The 23,384-nt window shown below is 36.2% G+C and overlaps 1 protein-coding gene across 1 annotated transcript in view; it reads right to left on the bottom strand.

Annotated features, from left to right (window-relative positions):
- Nucleotides 1-20,869, bottom strand: part of ZnT49B (solute carrier family 30 member 9) — an 84,342-nt gene extending 63,473 nt beyond the window's left edge. The window contains exons 1-4 of the mRNA XM_089107184.1: nucleotides 20,530-20,869; nucleotides 10,899-11,094; nucleotides 7,152-7,234; nucleotides 3,915-4,035 (exon numbers count right to left, since the gene is read on the bottom strand). Coding sequence (XP_088963310.1) covers nucleotides 3,915-4,035; nucleotides 7,152-7,234; nucleotides 10,899-11,094; nucleotides 20,530-20,806 — 677 coding nt within the window. The 5' untranslated portion in view covers nucleotides 20,807-20,869. The remainder of the gene's footprint in view (nucleotides 1-3,914; nucleotides 4,036-7,151; nucleotides 7,235-10,898; nucleotides 11,095-20,529) is intronic.
- Between the last annotated feature and the right edge of the window lie 2,515 nt (nucleotides 20,870-23,384).

Raw genomic sequence — 23,384 nt, 5'->3', positions numbered from 1 at the left:
CACATAGTATATATAATATTTTCCAACCTGCACAATGATGCGACCGAAAAACTCGTACGATTTAGTCAAAACACCAATTAGTTATTTTTAATTTAAGCAATACTTCTGTATACTGAGTGAAATTTCTACAAAACTTTAGCTTGTTTTTCGCTGACCTTTACATTTACTTAGCCATCAGTTCATTTTCCATTTTTTATAATCAATATTAAATTTATGACCAATACCAACTTCCTAAAAAAAACTTCTTTCTTCTGGAAGGTTCAAATTTTTATAAATAAAAGTTGAACATGCGAGGACTGGTCTTTGAATTCTGCAAAATCTATTGGCAGTCAAAATTAGACATTAAATAAGAAATAATGTGTTTTAAGAACTTTTTAGAGTTTTAAGGCTCCAGGCTCCAGATTGGCTGGCTTTTAAGGCTCCAGATTGGCTGGCTTTAAACTCTTTCCATCTACATCTTACTCCAATTACAAATCTCAAGATTGCTACGATTTTTAACAAGTTTTCTAAATTTTCCAAATAAACAAGTTTGTCTTGCTTTTTTTTTCAAATCTACCCCGTCCCCCCACCCCTAAAAAAAAATCCAGCCTAAAGAAAAATCCACCCTCCGTACATTAACTACATTAGTCATTTTTGGTGAGACACCAAATCAAGAAATTACAAGACAATGTGGTCAAACAAACAAAGCTCTCAATGTCAATGATAATGAAAAGGTGATCAACAACAAGACACAGCCTGGCTGAATCTTATCTGACCTGTGAATTTGTCATACAAGCAGAATCCTGGTGGCCAAACGAAAAATCAACCTCTGTTCAAAATTGCTCACATAATTTATTAAGTATCATAATATCGTTAATATTACAATATTACTTTCAGTTTAGTATCTTACTTACTTAGTTACAGTAGGCAACAAGCACATTCAGCTCTCTCTGGCGCTTAAGGGGGGACGCCAGTCCAAAGCCGTTTTGGCCGATTCGAGCCCTTTTCCTGGTCGGCAAAAAGGCTCAAAGACAAAGGTATCATATTTCACACAGACTTGAATAAACAAACTCAAAGAGGGCGACTTCCAGGGGTTCCTTACGCTTTCAATATTAGTTACATTTTCCCAGTACATCCAACTTATTCGCACAATTTGTCGAATGTCCAACTCTCAAGCTAACGCTTTCAAATTATACACACAAAATAAATCATTTCAAGAGCTAAAGCTTCACTAAATCAAAGTCCAACTGACCGCTTTTGAACAAAAGGAAGCGTTAACCCCCTCAGCGTAATTTATGCGCCCACATCCGTTTGATTCCAAGTATTTTAGGCTCTTTGTCGGGTGATAAGCAATTTGAAACGTTGGTATGTAAAGTATTCGAAGGGACTGCAGTCAGCAAGTGTTTTTATAAAAATATACTGCAACCGCTTCAATAGAATATTTTTCGCTGCATTTTTAAGTACCAATTACGACAATATTGACTGCAGCGATCTTACAGGCAAACCCAAAATAGGTTTTTGAGTTTTTTTGGGATTTCAGGAAAAATAGGTGTCGGCTTTAGCATTTTGCTAAATCAAAATGTTCACCTGATTCTATTCTATTAGAAAAGACTGAGACCGCCTAACTGCCTCAACTATTAATGTCAGACAAACTCAAAACGCTTAATATGGGAGAGATAGGAAGGTCGCTTCAAGTACGGTCGCCCCTTAAGTTGATAAACTATTTTTTGTCACGTGGATCTTTGGTCATTGGGATGATAATCTGTAACCACAGTCCTCAGATTGGCGAGAGCATCATAGGGGCTCCAAATCAGTATTGATCGGCCCTAGTAAGATTATGCGTTGGCCACCGAGACACTTCTTCCGAATAGCAGTAGTAAGCAGTTCAACGATTTTATCGCAAATGTTCTTTGGGTCATCGACCAAGGTGTTCAAACTAGATGAGCTGACGTTTGATAGCAATGTCCACTACATCGTATTCTTGAAAGCATTGCTATCCGATCTCTTTATTTCAAAACCTTATCAGATAGTCGAAAACCCAAGATTCTCCATAAACATCCACGGTCGGAGTTTCAAGCGGTTCAACGCCATTGGCTTTAACAGTCCAAGTTTCACTTTCATACAAAATTACTGATCTGATTATTGCCTGAACAATACGGATTTTGGTGCAGAGAATGTCCACTCCACAGGAGTACCTTGGGTGTTCCTTACCCTTGGGATACTTGGGAGCTCTTTACCTTTCTAATTTCTAATGAATTAAAGAAAATTCCTTGGACTCTAAGTGAAAATTCCGGAGAATATCTTACACTTCTTTTTCTACCTAGTGAGGAAACTAATGTCTATTCTCTCGCAACATAATGGCAACAGTTATCTCGCATCTCGCAACTTCTATTTATTACACCACAAACGAAACACAAAACAAGTTAATTCTAATCATAGGTGCATGCAGAATCAAGCACAGAGGAGAGGCCTCTCAGACGATTTTTAAGGGAAATATGAACAAAATATAAAAAAATTGTTAATTCTTTTTCCCCAATTTTCAATCTTCCAGGGAGGAGGTTTCCTCAGACCAATCTTGGTGTTTCCCCTAGTCTTTCACCGTGTATATACGTTATTCTTTATATAAAGCTAAATACCAATATTTTAGTCTCCTGCGTAAATCCATTCAAACGTCAGTTCATTAATAGACATACATTTCATATCTACAGAAAAGAGATTTTATGTGAGAAAGGTTTTTCAAGAGTGGTCCGATGGGCCGCCAGAGAGCCTTTGATGGCACTTTAAAATTGGATCCATTCAGAAGCCTTTGATGGCACTTTAAAATTGGATCCATTCAGAATAAAAGCAGCATAATTATTTCGGGACCAATTGTCCCACTACGAGGAAAGAACCGAGCCTTCTCAGTTAAGTCTGACTACTTTAGGACTGAGACTGCATTGCTGACTAAAAACTGCGAGGTAAACAATCCTGAATTGGAATTCCACCAAGGTCTCCTTTCTCTACACCCCCCTCACAGAAAAAACGTAGAAATTATTCATTAGCAAGGCCCAAAAACACAAAATTATTGGTTTTTCAATCGTGAAACAAAAAATAAAAAAAAAAATTGAAAAGGTACCTCAAGTACCTTGTCCCATACTTCACGGGACATTACTACGTTTTAGTTTTCTTTCTTTTATTGCTTGATATTTTTCTTTGTCCTTGACTTGCCTTCTTTTTAAATTGGCCTGTAAATCCCATCAAGCATTCGTCTCTTTTTTTTCCAGAAGATACGTGTGTTCTATCATATTGTATAGAACACATTTTGAAGATAAAGTTTATTTCACAAATCATATTTTATATTACTATTTTATTTTGTTACTTATAAAAACCAAGTAAATATAAAAAATTAGCTTTGAAATGAGCCCTTAAACATCTCTGTATGATGTTTCAGTGCCCTACTAGCAGCGACAAAAAAACGTAATATAATGATGATCCCAAAGTCCAGTTTTCATAGTGATCCGGCACCGTTTTCGAGGGGCTTCATGCTATTTTTAGAAATTTAGAAACTCTTTATTTCTAGGAATTTTTAGAAAATTTGAAACTCCCATTTTTAATAATTTGTTTCGCAACAAGCTTTTACTAATAAAATTAGCTAGAATAATAAAAAATACCATTCCTATATCAGCTTCAAAATGCAATTTTTACTCTTTTTACATTTTCTTTTTAGAAACTCGTTTTTAAATTTTTGGTTACTATGAACAAGAGTTCAATCTTTACTGGGTTGCGTACGACGCCACAGCCACAATTTTCGCTTTAATTCATTTTAGCAATATTTTTTGACAAGAAAAAAATATATATGTGGATTTTATTTTAAAGACTTTGACATACTTGCATTAGCAACCAGCCATATTAGTAAATAACGATTTTTTTTTATTCTACAGATAAAAAAGACTTACATAACAATAGCAGTAACAACAACCCTTCCAGAATCTTCCGACAATCCACTTCTAGGCTTATTACTTTCTCGTGATTCCTCTTTACGCATTTGACGTAGCGTCTTCTTCACACTAAAAATATCTTAAAAAGAAAAGAACTAAAAGGAAATAGACTAAAAAGAAATTATTGCAAAATTATTGTTGCAAAAAAAGGAAAATTAAGAAATTCAATTAAGTTAAACAAGTACCATTCAGAGATCTTAGGCAGCTCATTTACAACCCTTGGTAAGGGTGTATCCATGATTTTTATTCGGAAATGGGGGTTTTTTTGCGGGCGGGGGGGATTTGCATTCTTATTTGCATTTTTGTTACGTTTGTACAAGTCAGACAAAAAAAATCGAGGAGGGCTGGTGGGGACAACCCCCCCCCCGGATACGACCTTGGTCCTTGGATATAATATTTTCAAATTGGATGAAAAATCTTTGATCAGAATGTCCACGTATCTATCAATAAACTTGATGATCATGTACATTTTTGTAGAGATGAAAGGTAGTCTGATGCCGGAATGGCCAATTTCAAAGCAGCCAAGACTAAGGAGTTACTAATCACCCGAAAGAAGGTCTCATGTCGACATCCTAACTTCATATTCAAGGATAAAATTATTCAGAGAGTCGACAAACTTAATTTTTTGGAAATATATTGCCTCTCAGAACTTTAGTGCGGCACACACTTCGACCAGGTCCGATCTTTTGACATGAGAAGTTGTGTGTGTTTCTTCTTTCTAAGAGCCTATGACCATCTAGCATGAATATCCCTCTCTAGAGCCTTATGTCAGGTTTATTGCCGAATATGGATGCCCTCTCTTTGTAGGCACTCCAGCACCCATTTGACGCAACCCCAGACGCCGGGTCCAAAATAGGGCACCCACAGCGAGTTGTAGTACATACTAGGTATCATTACAACCTGTAAGTGAAAGACTATATGTGTCTCAATGAATGTATATCCACTCTCCCTCTGATGACCTAGTTCGACTTATACTACCCTTAAACCAAGCAAATATAGCAGATATATCAAGTATATCATCCACTCTCCCTCTGATGACCTAGTTCGACTTATACTACCCTTAAACCAAGCAAATATAGCAGACGCGCAGAAACAGGGTACGGTTGGATAGAGGCGACACCCCGCACTGAGCAGTCGAAGAAAAGCTTTGCAGGAGGCTGCACCTCGATTAGTAATGGTTACCTGAGTGAGGTTACCTCTGAAATCCCAAATATCTATTCCTTTAAAAAGAAGTTTAAATGACACGAGTCTACGGGAAAAATTTGAAAAATGATACGAGTCTACGGAAGAAAATGTTTGAAAATTTGGAAAGCGGCATAAGGTTTGTCATGTTTCGAAATTGCAAACAAGAGTTTCAGATCTTGATGGGACGAGACCAAAAAATTTCTTGATTCCGATTGTAATTCGTAGTCCTGATTTCGATTCTTAGTGAGCTATATTATCAAAATGTTCATCTAAATTTAGCGGGAAGGAAGGAGGGGAGAGCGTTGATGGGCGGGAGGGGAGAGCCTATGATAGCACCTTCTACTAACGACTAGAATGTGCCTGTTTTCAGTTCCAACCATTTTTACTTCTATTTTCTTAATCTAGTTTTTTCTTCGTATGAAACAAAGAGAAACATGTATAGCACAATTTAGATTCTTCTTCTAATACTTAGCCACAATTAGAAATTCATTTTTTTTTTCTATTTTAATGATCATATGCTTTATACCGATTAAGAACAAAGCAAATATTCTAATTCAAAGCAAACAGAATCAGAAATACAGAAACCCACCCTGAATTCTACCATATCCCCTTAAAATCAGCTGAAAATTAATCAGCTGAACCATCATAGGCTTTATACCGATTAAGAACAAAGCGAATATTCTAATTCAAAGCAAACAGAATCAGAAATACAGAAACCCACCCTGAATTCTACCATATCCCCTTAGAATCAGCTGAAAATTAATCAGCTGAACGATCATATGCTTTATACCGATTAAGAACAAAGCAAATATTCTAATTCAAAGCAAACGGAATCAGAAATACAGAAACCCACCCTGAATTCTACCATATTCCCTTAAAATCAGCTGCAAATTAATAAGTCTAACCCTTTAAACGGGAACTTTCTTGGTTATTTTGCCACACTAGAATATTTGACTTGCAGTGAATTTTTATCAGTTCTTAGTAGCTTGCAAATAGAAAGGCCCTCATCCTATTTGCTTAGGCTATCTGATTCACAAAGACCATAAAAAATAATCCCACATCTGAGAAAAAATCCCAATATATGTGCACTTAACTTAAAATGAAAAGATTTTGTTAGTCAAATTCATGGCACGGTAATTAATCTTATCTCATAATTATTGTTATTAAAGAATACTTTAAAGTCTTACAATTTTTGAGATAATGAAATAAACTTTTGCTTTTAAAAGCTTATTGGCCGGTATTATTAGACATCATGTGAATTCCACAGTATTACAAAAGTCACGTTTTTTTCCAACATTAGGCTGAAAAAGAGAAGCCTTCATTAACATAGTACAAACTATTCAAAACTTTTTACAGCTTCCCACAGTAAGGGTTTAAATTCTATGAGTACTTTTAATAATCCGGGAGTCAATATTTGAAAAAAAAACAAACAAGAATACATATGAGTACAGGGGCGTAATTTTGTCAAAATCCTGAAGGGAGGGGAAAAGTTGCAGCCAATATTCCCAATTTGTCAAGTAAAAATTAGAGTGAAAAATGAGCCATATAAAACCATAAAGGCAAAGGTATACTAAAGAAAACTGATCTATTTCTGTGGATTTTTTTTTTATGTAGGCCTATTTTAGTTTTGACAAGGTTATTGAAGACGCTAGATTTCAGCTGGGGAGGGAGGGGGGGCAAACTGGGGCAGTTGCCCCCATCCTCTGCCCCATAGCAAATTACACCCCTGTATAAGTATCTGCTATTGGCATAAATACAGTTGTCATAGCTAGTTATGGCAAGGGATCAGTCCTTACTGACACCTAACATCAATCCTTATAGACATAAACTTTCTAAAATTATGGGATAAAATTTACAATAAAAATTCATATTATAATAGCTTAGCTATTTGCAATTACATCAATGAGCAAAACGATCTTATCATCTAAAGCCACCAGTTTCCCCTTTAAAATGTACACACAAACAATGATAAGATTAGGAAATATCTTACGAGTTTTAGATAAAACTTACATTGACGATACGCATCAAGTTCTCGATCTCTTTTCTTCAATTCTCTCTCTAGGGCAGCTCGACTTCCCCACACCTCCAGGGCCCTACAATCATTGCAAGAATAATAAATGAACTCAGAGGTAAAGTAAAAGATAACAATTGAATAAAATATACCATGACCCATCAGGATTATAGAGAGGAGGGGCTTGATCTATAAAATCTTAAGGTTCAACTAGCCTATTTAAAATTTTTGGGTTTAGAAGATGTGTCCCGTTCGAAATAGAGCGTGGTATGCTAAATCAAAGGGAAAAGAAAAAAAATCTACACGGGAAAGAAAATTATGTTTCAACATGTACGAGGACCAAGATTTCGCTAGAGGAGGGACATTTTTGGAGTAATAACTTAAAAAGATTCCCTCCTTGCGTGTGCATCTAGGTATATCTAAACAATTACGGCGATTGAAATCCAGTCTTCACAGTGAGGTAAATAGACAATGATCGTTTCATAAGTGTACATGTTTCCAAAAATGTGATCCGATAACACTTCTGTCACAAAAACCAGACCTAGTGCACCTTTGTATTTTAGGATACAAAAGAAGGACAACAAAGGGTTGGGTGGGAACAGACAAACGCTAATTCCAGGGTACCAACACTTTTTCAATCTTAATAAGTTTAAACGCAAATAATAAGTGAAGTGTATCATAGCTTTTTGGAACGTTTTTTTTTAATGGTTAGTTTTTCTCTAATAACATTAAATATAATAGGTTGGTTTTCACAAGATCTTAAAACTTAGGATATAAAATAAATTTCAAATGATGGGTAGATACTCCGTACCAGGTCGCTCCTCAAACTTCAGTAATCCTGCTTTGAAGAATACAAATTAAAAAAAAACTAGCGTCCTGTTCAATGTTATGCATTGCTTCCGACGCTCTATATGACTAAGCAGCTTAAACACGAAGCCAGTAATTCCATTTGGCAGAACAGAACTTTTCGACAAAAAATGTAAATGAACTTTCACTCATATTCAGTTTGTCTATTGGCCTTTAGAGATAGACAAAATATTAATCCTACTTTTCTGAAGACATTACCAGTGAAAAGTTTATTTTTCACTACCGTATCTTTGTAACTCGACAGACGTAGTAATATTATACTAAGCATAAACAGGGTCGTCAATTAGCAGAAATATAGGAGGAGGGGAGGGGGCAAAATATATTTAACAAAATCAAGAGGAGTAATTTTGCTGTTTTATCAATTTTTTTTTTAACAAAAATACAATAAAATGAATTTTACAATGGCTATATCAAAAAGGTATTTTTCAAAATCTAGGGGGTTTGGGCAGACAAATTTAGGGTATAATGGCCCTACTGCCCCAATTAACCTACCTAAGCATAAGCAGAATTCCTTCTTCGGGAGTCAACCCAAAAGACTCCTCCCTCATCCTCCCCAGAGAAATTTTGCTAGCAACACATGAAGATGGACACATATCTGTTTTTGGGCCTTACAACTGTCGTTTTTTTTTGTCTGTAGCACCGCAATGGACATTAATGATATAAAGGAAAAAATAACAACACAGAGAATTGTCAAAAGGTTCTTGTGAATTTGCAGGGTGAACATGTCTTATTGGTATGCACTGGCCACGTATCTTCTAAAGAATTTTCCATTCCACCTGGCCTCTAAAGTATTATTGCGACTTCACGTTTCAGGATCACTCCCATTTTAAGGTTAAATGAAGTCATTTGCATTCACTTGTCGTTGGAGTTGAATGATATGTTAACAGAGTTAACTATTAGTCATTGGGGCTAACAAAAGAAAGTTTTTAAAATTCCTGATCTCTAACAAACGAGAAACTCTAAAACCGCTTCTTTTATTAACAAGATTACAGAAAAAAAGTATAGCTTCAATGCCTGTAATTAAATCAACGATTTTTAAAAAGATAATAAAATTACACAGTTTATAAGAGAAAATAAATTGCAAGTAAAGATAGAAATTTTCATTTCTACATAATACAGGCTGCAAAAATAGAATTTTAAAGCTCAAGAAAATGAGAAGGTATTCAAAACAACATTACAGTTCCGAAAAAAAAACCATGGCCAGTAACCAGGCACAAAGGTAGGAAGGAGTAAACAGCTCCGGGGTCATTTCCTCCAAAATCTCGAGATTCTTACTATTTCTCCTGTAGCCTAGTTAATTACATTTTCAACATAATTTTCTAGCAACCCCTGATACAGAATTTCCAAAAAAAAAGTCCTGGTGGTAGTAATTCAGTGTCTTGTACGAAAACAGCTACAAAAAAAAACTTTAAATGCAACAGGCTATTGATCTTTTAGAAATACAGATTTAAGATCCCTGGGCTTGAACAAATAACCCCGATGCGAGGTTCAATCCTACTGGATTTAATTACCCCTTCTTAGAACTTAAGAATATGGGGGTGTTTAACCCAATCACATCTAAACGTTTATTTAGTCCGACATGAACAACCGAAGCTTAAAAACTTCAACGATACTCCATCATACATTTGATATAAGATTTCAGAAAAGCCACACTACCAAAAATTTTAAAAGCAAATCTAAGATATTTAGCCTAAAAACCACCACTTAGGGATAAGTACCCCCTAAATCTGGTCCTTCTGAAAAATTTTCAAGTTGCACCGAAGTTTTAACTATAAGATTTTTCATCCGATTACAAATCTAGAGCTTTGGCCATGATCATCCAAACTTTCAAAGACAAAACTTCGAATCATATCAATTTCAGACTCTATATTTGTACATTTCTCGTACTTAAGCTGTTGTACTTATTCAAGCGTATATAAGCTGTTGTCAGAAAATCAAAACAGAATCATCTGTTCTTTTTTTTTTTTTTTGTTAGACCTAAGCACTGTCACATCTTCTTCCCTAGGGAGTTTGATCTCCTACATTATGATGAAATTATCAAGCCATTTAAGCTTCTCCGTAATGATGATTACAATGATGGCATGATGAAGAAGGGGGAGCCCCTTCATTCATTAATATTAGCATTTGAAACCTCGTCAATAAGCATAATCACTGAAGATATTGTCAAAAAATTTATCAAGAAGACATTCAGCATATTCTACTCAGCATATTCTACGTTTTCATCTATACTCATCACAGCTGTGTCAAATACTCTAAATTTTGAACGAGTTTTCAATTTTGCTCTCAAACAAATCCCCAATTTCAGCTAAAAAAAAAACGTCCTTTGCTTTTTGCTATATTAGTTTCCATTTCTATATCTCCCCTAAAGAATATCTACCATTGCTAGGTTGTGAATTTAGTGAACCACGTCATCTACCACTCAGGACCTAATTAATATACGTTGTACTTGTACTTGGATCAGGACACTAGCTATGTAGCTCTCCCTGGCGACAGGATCTGGCAGACTGTTAAATTTCACAGGTTACGGTCTTGGGTTAATGGGGCGATAATTTCGAGCCGTGAAGGGTCGCATCTGCAACCATGCCAATCGGCTCGAGATCCAGCTACGTGGCCTCACCGTGGTAGAAGCGTGGCAACGGCCCTGTCAACCTAACTTTGGCGAACGCCGGCAAACACGTAGAAGGGGTGCCCGTCGAATTGGCGACCCGTCGGTTAAATATATTCCCGCGAGCCTATGGAAATGGCAGAAAGAATTAGAAAACGACCTAATTAATGCTATGTATATTTATTGGTAGAAGAGCACAAAGGATGTATCCTTCACCCAAGTCACTTCAATCCTTCAAAACGAAAATTAAACTTTTACTGAAAAATGTTCTTACTTTGTTTCAACATCCTTCCGCCAATAAACTGTAATGGGTGGTTCATTTTCATACGGGGATCTTCTTCTAGTTCTTCTTAAGTTGTCTAAGTCCGAGGGCTTAAGAAGATAATCGCTCATGGCCCTGATTGGGGATATGAACTTCCGTTCAGTGGGTGATTCAGAAAGCGATACACCTTCTTTCTTCTTTGGCATCACTGGAGGTAAGACTTATTTATTCTCAGTAAAAATGAAATTAATTAATACTGAGTCACAATTTTCAACAATGAGATTCCACTATTAAAGAGCAATGATGACTCGTATGTACTAAATTTTTTTGGCTGCTTCGAATAGAACGATTGTTTATACATGGAGAGACTTAGGAATGGGGCTCATTGAATCGGAAATCAATATTTCTGGTCCCCCTCCTGTACCCTTTCCCCTCTTGGTTTCCAGCAGAATTAGTTCAAAATTTTGAAGATATCCCCCAAATGGTCAGAATGTCCAGAAAATCTACCTCCAGTAGGGATTTGATCAACACAACCCCAGTGACCATAGAATGACATTATATAATTGACCCATCCTTGACATGAATATTTTACTAGAAAAGTTTAACATGTTTCAACTTATTTCAACTGTAAAAAAAAATTAAATATGAGAGGCGTAGGATGGGCCCATGGCGTCTCTAACCCCTTCCCTGCCTAAACCACTTATTCTTTAACAAAAAGGTAGACCTGTTTGTTCTTGTTAAAACCGAAATCAAACAAAAATTTTCAATCTTATAGCAAAAACAAGTCACGTCCAAGCTGCAGACTGGGTGCACAAACGAGATATGTCCAAGATACGGAATTTAGGAGATGCAGTCCAAAAACTAAATAAAGCCCAGCCAAGTTCAAAAAACGACTTAATTACATTTAGTTCCTCTTAGAGCACGTTCAAGAGACACGTTATGTAGCTTGGACAAACGAGATATGTCCAAGCTAAAAAATTTAGGTAACACTGTCCAAAAACGAATAATATCCTAACCAATTCGAAAACATCTTACTTACACTTAGTTCCAGCTAGGGCACGTTCTATTTTTCTGAGCTTAAAATCTGCAGCTAGCGAAGTGATAACGTCATTTGACATTGCCTTAGTTTTGTTCACGTTAATCTGCAGGTCTAGCTCCTCAATGTTTCTTTGCATTAATTAAAAAAAACTTTCCGAAAAATAACCTTTTCAAAGAAAAGTAAAGGCCATTTTAAACTTAAGTTCAATATATAAAAATATCTTTTAAAATTAGAACTCAAAACGTCCAGAAATTATTATTAAAGAATTAATGAAGCCCAAAAGGAACAAAAAATAAATAAACAGTCACAGCAAAAACATAAGACAAGTGACAATGTAAATGAATAAATAAATCTTAAAGCGAGTAATGCTTAGATTCAATATGAAAATCAAGCTTAAAACGAAAAAAAATATGTTCCTATTGAAGTATAAATGAAACTCAAAACGAAGACAAACTGGATAAACAATCAATGCAAACAAACACACAATAGATATTAACTCATATGAATAAATATATCTTAAAGCGAATGAAACTTAAAGTGAACACGCAAAGCAAACTTACAGCGAATAAAAAACAACACAAACAAGAGTTTGGGTATGACCTCCTTCTCTCACTGTGAAAGTCTAAAACCTACTGCGTCATAAAAATACGCATAAAAATAGGGAATCAGCAGAGATAGAAACTTGGATAAACATTACTGCAAAATAATTTAGACTCTGAAAGTCTTATTCTTCCAATTCAACTACTTTCCAAGACAGCAAAAAGCCTCTCATATGTAATTTTATTAAATCAGCAAACTTTAGTAGAATACTAGGGTCATACCTGACCTATTACTTGTTCTTTTGCTCTTAAAAGGACCCTTGAAGTGACATCTTGTTCGTTTTTCTTCTTTTTTTTTGCTTATAGAACCAAGATAAAAACTTGGTTGATGATGTTTAATGTTTCACAGTCATATATTGCCAGTTCTATTAACTTTTTATTATGCGGTCCTGGTTTCATATAGTTGGCCAATAGCATGGAATATGTCGGTTATAATGCCGTTATTTAAAAAGGGTGACTGGATGAAGCACGGTAACTATTGCCGTATTAGTCTAGTACGAAAAACTAGTAAATATTTGGAAAATGTTCTAGATGGTAGATTAGGGCTGTGGCTAGAAAACGAAAATATTGTCAGTGAGACCCAAGGAGGATGCCAAAAGGATTATTCAACTACAGATTGTGTATTTACACTCCAGGAACTTATTAAAAACTATAACAGGGGAAATGGTGGGCATTTTATTGCTTTTTTGGACCTTAAAAGGTATTTGGTAGTATTGACAGACCTATTTTTTTCTGTTTCCAAATTGAGATATACCTACACAAGCTTTTTATTACGCTATTAATTAACATGTACGAGATAACTTTATTTTTGTTTTTTATCGTTAAAAAAGGTGTGTCTAGGCCATTCAGAACATTCAGAGGAGTTCGCCAAGGATGCACGTTATCACCGAAACTTTTTAGTCTGTATATCAATGATTTTGCAGAGTTCCTGGAAATGAGATGGGCCCGAGTTTTATCACTAGGGATTACCCTCTATTCTTTTTTACTGCTCGTTGACGACACAGCTTTAGTGGCCTGATCAGCCGAGGAAATCCAAACTCTTCTGAATTTAACTGAATCATACCTAGAATTGAAGAAGTTGAAGCTGAACGCGTGTAAGACAGAGATTGTCATCTTACAAAGTAGGAAGCCCAATGGAACCCAGGATAACTCCTTCACTTATGAATATGAGGCAATAAAAGTGACCCCAAAGTATAAATATCTGGGATTGGTGGTCGCAGCAAATGGGAATTGGACCGAGCACATTAAATTGATGATTTCACGTGGTAGGGCAACTGCTTGTGCTCTACTTCGCCAAACATATCATGGGAATCAAAAATATGAAGATGCACAAGTACCTTTTTATGACTAAAGTCCTACCTGTTGCCCATTATGGATATGAGTTGTGAGGGACTACTAAGGTAAAACAACTGGAATCTCTGCAGTTTATGTATTTTAAAAGAGTTATAGGCCTCCAAAATAATTTTAGTAGTTTGGTCCTAAGGGGTGATTTGGGTTTGCAGGATCTACGTCATATGAGGACTATACAAATGATTAAGTTTTGGTTACAGGTTACGCGCTTACCTGATAACCGCCTGGCAAAAGCGGCCTACACAGAGATGTTGAGTTTTACCAAAAAGGCAGCATGGCCGAAACAAGTTAAAGCACTGTTGGATAATGCTGGTTTATCATGGGCATGGAATGAGGAACAGGGTCCTCTAGGTAAACCTGAAGATTTCCTCGGTAAATTTGCATCGCGCCTTCGGGACCAGGAGATTCAGGTTTGGTTAACGGGTCTGGAAAAGTCTAGTAGCCTGAATTTTTATAGACAGATTAAAGATGTGTATAAGGAGGAGTTTTATTTGAAGCTGAACCTACCGTGGAGAACCCTTAAGTATTGGTTGCAGGCGCGGGCGAATTGCATACCACTGCGTAAAGGCTACCGGGAGTGTTATGATGAGGATGGCTCGGGAAGTAGGCGTGCCTGCCCCCTCTGTAGGGAGTTTGGGGATGGGATAGACCATTTTCTGAGTAGATGCCAAAGTTTGGCGAATTTTAGGGATAAATTTTTTCATGGGGATGTATTGCTGCTCCCGGGTGTTTTGGAGACTACTTCGAGGGACCTAATTATTGCGTTATGTTGTTTTATATAGAATAGTCTGATGGCGTGGAAAGAAGCTGTAGTCTAAATTTGTTGAGTGTTATTGTTCTTTCCTTATTGTTTTTTTTTATTTATTTGCTTTTGTGTATATGGCCACTGGTTTTTAAATGCACGCATGTATGTATGTATTCTACAGGTCTGGATTTGTTACTATCAAATCTGGTTAGCTTAGCAATTTTAAAATCTTGAAATTTTGGCATTTTATTTAACACTTTCATTAGTTAGTAAGTGCAATTTTAGAATTAGTTTGCTAAACTTCACAGTAAAATTGTAATAGTAAACAAAAGAAGCTTTAGAAAAGAGTGGCTTTAATCTAGTTATAAAGTCTGATTTTAATAGTCCATGTGTGTGGAAATCTTATGAGTTATAACTGTATCAAATTAGCATGATTTAGAACTGAATCAGAGGCAACGCTATAGCGTTGCCTATAGTAAAGGACATACGGCTCCAATGTTTTATTATTATTTTTTTTTCCAGGGGCACTTCACATGGAAGAGGTCGTCGTAGAAACTTCAAAGGGGGCTCATACGATTAGAAAACGAGACTTCTAGTGCCCTTTTTAATAGTCGAAAATGATTTGAGGGCAACTAGCCCCCCACGCCCATCATTCCCCCAAACACATCCACTCTAAATATTGTGATAGTCATTTTTTTCAGAATATATTATTTTCAAAAAGAAAATATGTTTTTGATGAGTACTACCCCATACATCCTTTAGGGCACAAGTGATAAGTTATTCCCAGGGGGCGATTAAGGTTTTTATAGAAGGCATTGTTGTAGAAACTTCAAAACAGGATCATTCGATTGGAAATTCATAGGGCTAGTGCCCTTTTTAATAGTTGAAAGTGATTGGAGTGTAACTAGCCCCCCCCCCCCCCCCACGCCCATAATTTCCCCAAACATATCGAATCAAAATTTTGAGATAGCTATTTTGTTCAGCATAGTTGATTTCCAGATAGAAAATATAGTTTTGAGGAGGACACTCCCCCACAACCCTCAGGGCAAGGGATTTAAGTTATACCCTGGGGACATATAAGGTTTCATAGAAGGCGTTGTTGTAGAAACATCAAAAAAGTCTCATTCGATTAGAAATTCAAAAAGCTAGTGCCCTTTTTAATAGTCAAAAGTGATTGGGGGTAATTAGCCCCCCCCCCCAAGCCCATTATTCCCCCAAACAAATCCAATCAAAATTTTTAGTTAGCCATTTTGTTCAGCATAGTTGATTTCCAGATAGAAAATATATTTTTGAGGAGGACACTCCCCCACAACCCTCAGGGCAAGGGTTTTAAGTTATACCCTGGGGGCATATAAGGTTTTTATAGAAGGTGTTGTCGCAGAAACTTCAAAACAGGCTCATTTGATTGGAAATTAAAGGACTAGTGCCCTTTTTAATATTAGAAAGTGATTGGAGGGCAACTAGCCCCCCCCATGCCCATCATACCCCCAAACGCAACTAATCAAAATTTTGTGATAGCCATTTTGTTCAGCGTATTTGATTTCCAGATAGAAAATATATTTTTAAGGAGGACACTCCCCCACAGCCCTCAGGGCAAGGGTTGTAAGTTATACCCTGGGGGCAGATAAGGTTTTTATAGAAGGTGTTGTTGTAGAAACTTCAAAAAAGGCTCATTCGATTAGAAATTCAAAAATAGAGTGCCCCTTTTAATAGTCAAAAGGGTTTGGAATGCACCTAGCCCCCCCCCCCCCCCACCCCCCATGCCCATTATTCCCCCACACGCATCCAATCAAAATTTTGAGATAGCCATTTTATTTAGCGTAGTTGATTTCCAGACATAAAATGTATTTTTGAGGAGGACAATCCCCCACAACCCTCAGGGCAAGGGTTTCAAGTTATGCCCTGGGGGCATATAAGGTTTTTATTGAAGTCGTTGTCGTAGAAACTTCAAAACAGGTTCATTTGATTGGAAATTAAAAGGCTAGTGCCCTTTTTAATAGTCAAAAGTCATTGGATTGCAACTAGCCCCCCCCCCACGCCCATCAGTTCCCCAAACGCATCCAATCAAAATTCTGAGATCGCCGTTTTGTTCAGCATAGTTGATTTCCAAATAGAAAATACGTTTTTGAGGAGGATACTTCCCCAAAACCTTCAGGGCCAGGATTTTAAGATATGCCCTGGGGGCATATAAGGTTTTTATAGAAGGTGTTGTCGTAGAAACTTTAAAAAGCCTCATTCAATTGGAAATTCTAAGGTTGATTTCCAGATAGAAAATATATTTTTGAGGAGGATACTCCCCAACAACACTCAGGGCAAGGGTTTTAAGTTATGTCATGGGTGAATATAAGGTTTTTATAGAAGGCGTTGTTGTAGAAACTTCAAAAAAGGCTCATTTGATTGGAAATTAAAGAGCTAGTGCCCTTTTTAATAGTCAAAAGTGATTGGAGTGTAACTAGCAACCTCCCCCCCCCACGCCCATCATTTCCCCCAAACAAATCCAATTAAAATTTTCAGATAGCCATTTTTGTTCAGCATAGTTGATTTCCAGATAGAAAATATATTTTTGAGGAGGAAAATCCCCCACAACCCTCAGGGCAAGGGTTTTAAGTTATGCCCTTGGGGCATATAAGGTTTTCATGGAAGGCGTTGTCGTAGAAACTTCAAAACAGGTTCATTTGATTGGAAATTAAAGGGCAAGTGCCCTTTTTAAGTCGAAAATGATTGGAGGGCAACAAGCCCCCCCCACTCCCATCATTCCCCCAAACACATCCAATCAAAATTTGAGATAGCCATTTTGTTCAGCGTAGTTGATTTTCTGATAGGAAATATATTTTTGAGGAGGATACTCCCCCACAACCCTCAGGGCAAGGATTTTAAGTTATGCCCTGAGGGCATATAAGGTTTTTATAGAAGGCGTTGTCATAGAAACTTCAAAACAGGCTCATTCGATTGGAAATTAAAGAGCTAGTGCCCTTTATAATAATTGAAAGTGATTGGAGTGTAACTAGCCCCCCCCCACGCTCATCATTTTCCCAAACACATCCAATCAAAATTTTGAGATAGCCATTTTGTTCAGCATAGTTGATTTCCAGATAGAAAATATATTTTTGAGGATTATACTCTCCCACAACCCTCAGGGCAAGGGTTTTAAGTAATGCTCTGGGGGCATATAAGGTTTTTATAGAAGGCGTTGTTGTAGAAACTTCAAAACAGGCTCATTCGATTGGAAATTGAAGGGCTAGTGCCCTTTTTAATAGTAAAAAGTGATTGGAGTGTAACTAGACCCCCGCCCCCCCACGCCGATCATTTCCCAAACACATCCAATCAAAATTTTTAGATAGCCGTTTTGTTCAGCACAGTTGATTTCCAGATAGAAAATATATTTATGAGGAGGACACACCCCCACAACCCTCAGGGCAAGGGTTTTAAATTATGCCCTGGGGGCATATAAGGTTTAGAAGGTATTGTTGTAGAAACTTCAAAACAGGCTCATTCAATTGGAAATTAAAGGGCCAGTGCCCTTTTTAATAGTTGAAAGTGATTGGAGTGCAAATAGCCCCCCCCCCCCCAATGCCCATCATTTCCCCAAACACATCCAATCAAAATTTTTGAGATAGCCATTTTGTTCAGCATAGTTGATTTCCAGATAGAAAATATGTTTTTGAGGAGGACACTACCCCACAACCTTCAGGGCAAGGGTTTTAAGATATGACCTGGGGGCATATAAGGTTTTTATAGAAGGTGTTGTTGTAGAAACTTCAAAAAAGGCTCATTCGATTGGAAATTCAAATAGATAGTGCAGTTTTCAATAGTTGAAAGTGATTTGAGGGCAACTAACCCCCCTCTCATGCCCACCTTTTCCCCAAACACATCCAATCAAAATTTTGAGACAGCCATTTTATTAAACGTAGTTTTAAATTCTGTAAATTAGGTCTTTGAGGATGACAACTCCCCCACAGCCCTCAGGGCAAAAGTTGTAATTTAAGGATTCTCCAAATCCTTCCCATTATTTCTTATGGAAGGGATGCTTGTATTAACTTTGGAGAGGTCTCATTTGAATGAAAATTGAAAGTTCTTGTTCACTTTTTAAGAGACAAAAGAGATTGGAGGGTGACTAGCCCCCCCCCCTCCTCCACGCCCTAAATACATCAGATAAAAATTTTGAGATAGACATTTTGTTAAAATAGTTCAAAGTTCTGATAACAAAAACTCCGGTGTCAACACAGCCCACCAGGGCCCGGGGGTAGGCATTGTAAGTTATGCCCTTGGGAATAACTTATTAAAGGGGGTTTATAACTTATGAGAAGGGGTTTTGTATGGGAAGAACACATAGGAAATCTATTATAATTATCCAATTATAAGGTTAAAATACATACTCTGAGATAGATGTAAAATTGCTTTGGCACACAAAATCCTATTAAGGTCAATTCCAAACAGTCGTGATCCCTTTGTGTCAGCAAGTGAAATGGTCTAAACCCCCTTATTGGAGATATTTTTTCAATCCATTCATTTTTGTCAATCGCTGTCCACAAGTTATGGAAGCTGTCTATTGTTCATATATAAGGTTTTTATCAAAGAGGTAATTGTACAGACTTTGAAAAAAGCCTCATTCAATTTAAACTGAAAGTTCTAGATCCATTTTTTAAAGTCAAGAATAATTGGACAGTAAGCACCCCCCCCCATGCCATAAAAACTTGAAACTTTTTGCAATCAAAAACAAACAAAAATTAATTAAAAAAAAGTTTCCAAAAAATAAGTTTTTCAAATAAAAGTTAAGGCCATTTTAAACTTAAGCTCAGGAGATAAAAATACATGTTAAAATTCAAACTCAAAACGACCAAAAATTACTATTAAAGAATAAATGAACCCAAAACAAACAGAAATTATATAAACAATCATAGCAAAAAACATACAACAATTAATAATATAAATTAATACATTTATCTTAAAGCAAATAATGCTTACATTGAATATGATAATCAAGCTTAAAACAAAAACAAATATTTTGCTATTAAAGTATAAATGAAACTTAAAACAAACAGAAATTAAATAACAATCAATGCAAACAAACATACAATATATATTAATTTAAATGAATAAATAAATCTTAAAACAAGTGAAACTTTATACATATTTTAAAGTAAGAATTGTTTTCTTAACATGTCTCCTTATCAGGGGCCACAATTCTAAATTTGGTAAATATCTACCCAATCATATTATTGAGTTAGGAATAAAGTGAATACACCATTTGATGCCTTTTTTTATGCTGATTACAAATATAATAAGCATTTCTATCGGAAATGAATTTCAGCCCCCCCCCCTATATAGGCTATACCTAACCTAACCCAACCTAACCTAACCCTGAATTGGCATATATAGGGGAGGGGCTGAAATTCATTTCTGATAGAAGTGCTTATTATATTCGTAAACAGCATAAACAAAGGCATGGAATGGTTTATTCACTTTATTCCTAACTCAAGAATCTGATTTGGTAGATATTTACCCTAAATTTTTACCTCTCTATTCTGCAACTTTACTACTAGGCTATATCTAGTTCAAGCTATTAGCCTAGGGTAAGACACCCAGTAGTCGGCCACCTGCCTATTCTTGGACAGAATCTTTTATACTATTTTAATCACTAATTTACAATGAGCTGTCTGTATTGCCGAGTTTAGGCAGAATTGTCACTTGTTAGTAAATTCAAAAATAGGAGGTGCTGTGAATACAAGTGAAACTATTTGAATTAGTAACCTACTTGTTCAGAAATTCTTCAGAAATTTTTTGATACAAAAATTGAGTTTCTAGGTGGTATAATACAGTAATTAGAGTAGTTTAAATTTCAAAAAGTTTTCAAAGTGATTAAAATGTCCGACTACTGGGTGTCTTACCCTAGGCTATTTTAATGCTTACCTTTAACTGTTGTAGACCTATTTGAACCCAGTGTACCTTTAGCATCTTGACTATCAAGGCATACAGTGCTTTTACCAAAATTCCTCCATAATTTTTTCTGAAAGCAAGACCATCTAGACCATGATAAATTGCCAACCTCAAAAGGTTTTACAGAGTAGACATTAGTGCCAGGGCTTTCTTTGTTTGAAGAGGAGTGATAAACTCTAAAATTTGATTGGGGTCGAGCTACCCATGGCTGTCTGCTTGCCTTGAAACGGAATATTATACTTTTTCTCATTGTTGATCCAAGCCTATTCAGCTTGTTCTCTTGTAATTGCTTACAGAAATTTAACTTGTCACATTCCCAGGTTTTAAAACATTCCTTCTCTTGTAGCGACACCTAATTTATAAAGCATTATAGAAACTTCTGCATGGAATTTGAGTTGAATATTTAAAAAGAAGAGTAGAAATTTTACGGGAGACAGAGAAGAAATCCGCAAAAATGAAAGAAATCCATTATCCAGCTCACTCATACAAATAATCCAGTTCCCATTTCCCTTTCTAGCCTTCAAAAAGCTAAGGACACGATTTTAAAGCTCCAACCTGGTGCAACTGGTCCAGACGGAATCCACAATGTGATGATGAAAAACTTGCCAGTTGTCTTCATTGAACTATTGACAGATCTATCAAACATATCTTTCACAGAGTCATAAATGTCATCTGTGTGGAAAAGAGCATCAATGATTCCACAGCTGAATGTAGAAAAAAAAACAAGCTTTTTCATTATTACCACTCCAAATCCCTTACCTCATGTGTTGCAAAATTAATTGACAGGATTATCTAACCTCTTTATCAGACCATACCCAGATTAAACAGCTTGTCTTTTTTTCCTCGAAGGAGTACTATAAACGCCTTGGTTAGACTGGAGTATCTGATGAAACAAAGTTCTAAAAATGGCAAAGCAGTTGGATGTAGGAGTTGATCGAGTAGATATAGTACAACTAGTTGGGAAGTTATCAGTACTAGGTTTACCCAGACATATTATTGCTTTACTGCATCCACTTATTTTAATAGTTAGAGAAGTTTGATCTTCTTTAGGAGGTCTTTGGTCAGATTTTAAGAAAAATGTTTATGAAGTCTGACTCCCTCAAGGCGCTATCCTAAGCCCTTTACTTTTCTCAATGTGTTGTCATGAGATAAGTCTAGATTTTAACCTAGGGACAAAGTAATTCCTGTGTGTATATGACATTGCTGTCGCACTTGTAGCGAGAAGTCCTTTCACCCCTTTTATACTCCACAAAAAAAGTGTCTTCAGATAATTAGAAATCCATTGTCTTTAACTATAATCCCGTCTTCTAATTGGCTAAAACAAACCAATCATCCCAATTAAACATTTAAATTCTGCTGATGGGTTGTGAGAAGTGCGGGTACTTGAGTCACCTTTCAAGAAAAGACAGTGGATATGTTTTCAATTTTGGGAAGTAAAAACAGCCTAGTTTTCTAAATCCAAAGTAAAGTTGGTGCGTTCTTCCGCAAAATAAAAAACCTCACCACTTTCAACCTTTTGGTGAAACTGCATGAAAATCTGAAGGTAGTTCAAGAACATACGCGATTTTTAAGAATTGTGATTGATGAAAAACACAAATGGAGCTGTCACCAGGATGAGCTGATTGATAGTCTCAAACAAAGAACAAGATTATGTTAACACTCTCTTCCCTGGTAGAAAAGGAGCCTGTACGGCATTTCGTTTAAAATTTGTCAAATCAGTGTTCATATCTAAAATATATATAGACCATTCATTGGTGGATCTACTGATAAGTGTCAGATGAAGAAGCTTGACACAACCTCCAAACAAATTTTACAAAAAGCCCTTCGCTGCCTGTAGGAATGTACTGCGAACTCAGGATCCAGTCCCTCCATACTAGAAGAGAATGCCTCATTACACGATATTTTGCAAAGCAGATGAAGCTCAAAAGTTGTATTATTCATGAAAGAACGGTTAGTCCCAAATTTAAAGAGAAGAGTTGAACAAAAAAGATCGTTTCAATAGAGGTTGGATCATAAAGATGACGTTCATATTCAACAACAACGACAGCATGGGAGAGAAAGTGATCTTTAGTGGAATTAAATAAAAAAAACAAGCTTTTTTGAACAGAAAGTAAAGAGTGACATTAAAACTTAAAACGAACAGAAATTATTCCGTATAAGAAGGGGTTGCCTCCTCCTCAGCACCTCGCTCTTTACACGAAAGTTTTTTAGTGCTTTTGAAAGAAGCTTCTCATTGTTCCAATTAAACGAACATAGAGTTTCAGAAGTCGTTCTTAAAGAATTGGGAGAAAACTTAAACTTTAGCGTAAAGAGCGAGGTGTTGAGGAGCAGGCAACTCCCTTCAAACACGGAATAATTTCTGTTCTGAATAATAAGTTTTAATGTCGCTCCTTACTTCCTGTAAAAAAAATTGTTTTTTTTAATTTAATTTTTGAATGTTTCTGAATTAATGCAAGTTTTGAAATTAGCTAACCGTATATGAATAATTAAAACGAAATTTGCATATTAATTTTACTTATTTTTGGCTAAATAGCTTTCTGAGAATTTTGATCGTACGAATTTGAGAAAAAAGGCCGGGGGAGGGTGCCTAGTTGCCCTCCAATTTTTTGGTAACATGACGAAACTTATATATTAGAAATCAGCATTAAAATCTGATTCTTTTGATGCATCTACTGGTGTCAAACTTCCGTTTTTTAGAGTTTTGGTTATTATTGAGCCGGGTCGCTCCTTACTTACAGTTCGTTACCACAAAATGTTTGGACCAATATTTTTCAGACGAGGAAGCTCATGTATTTGTGGAATTAAACATGTAATAGAACACACAGCTA

Source organism: Artemia sp. Qi Xiang Cuo, chromosome 21 (assembly GCF_049724085.1).
Source record: "Artemia sp. Qi Xiang Cuo chromosome 21, ASM4972408v1, whole genome shotgun sequence".
Classification (NCBI taxonomy): domain Eukaryota; kingdom Metazoa; phylum Arthropoda; class Branchiopoda; order Anostraca; family Artemiidae; genus Artemia; species Artemia sp. Qi Xiang Cuo.
Note: the sequence above shows the minus strand (reverse complement) of the source record. Positions and strands in the feature narration are given on the sequence as shown.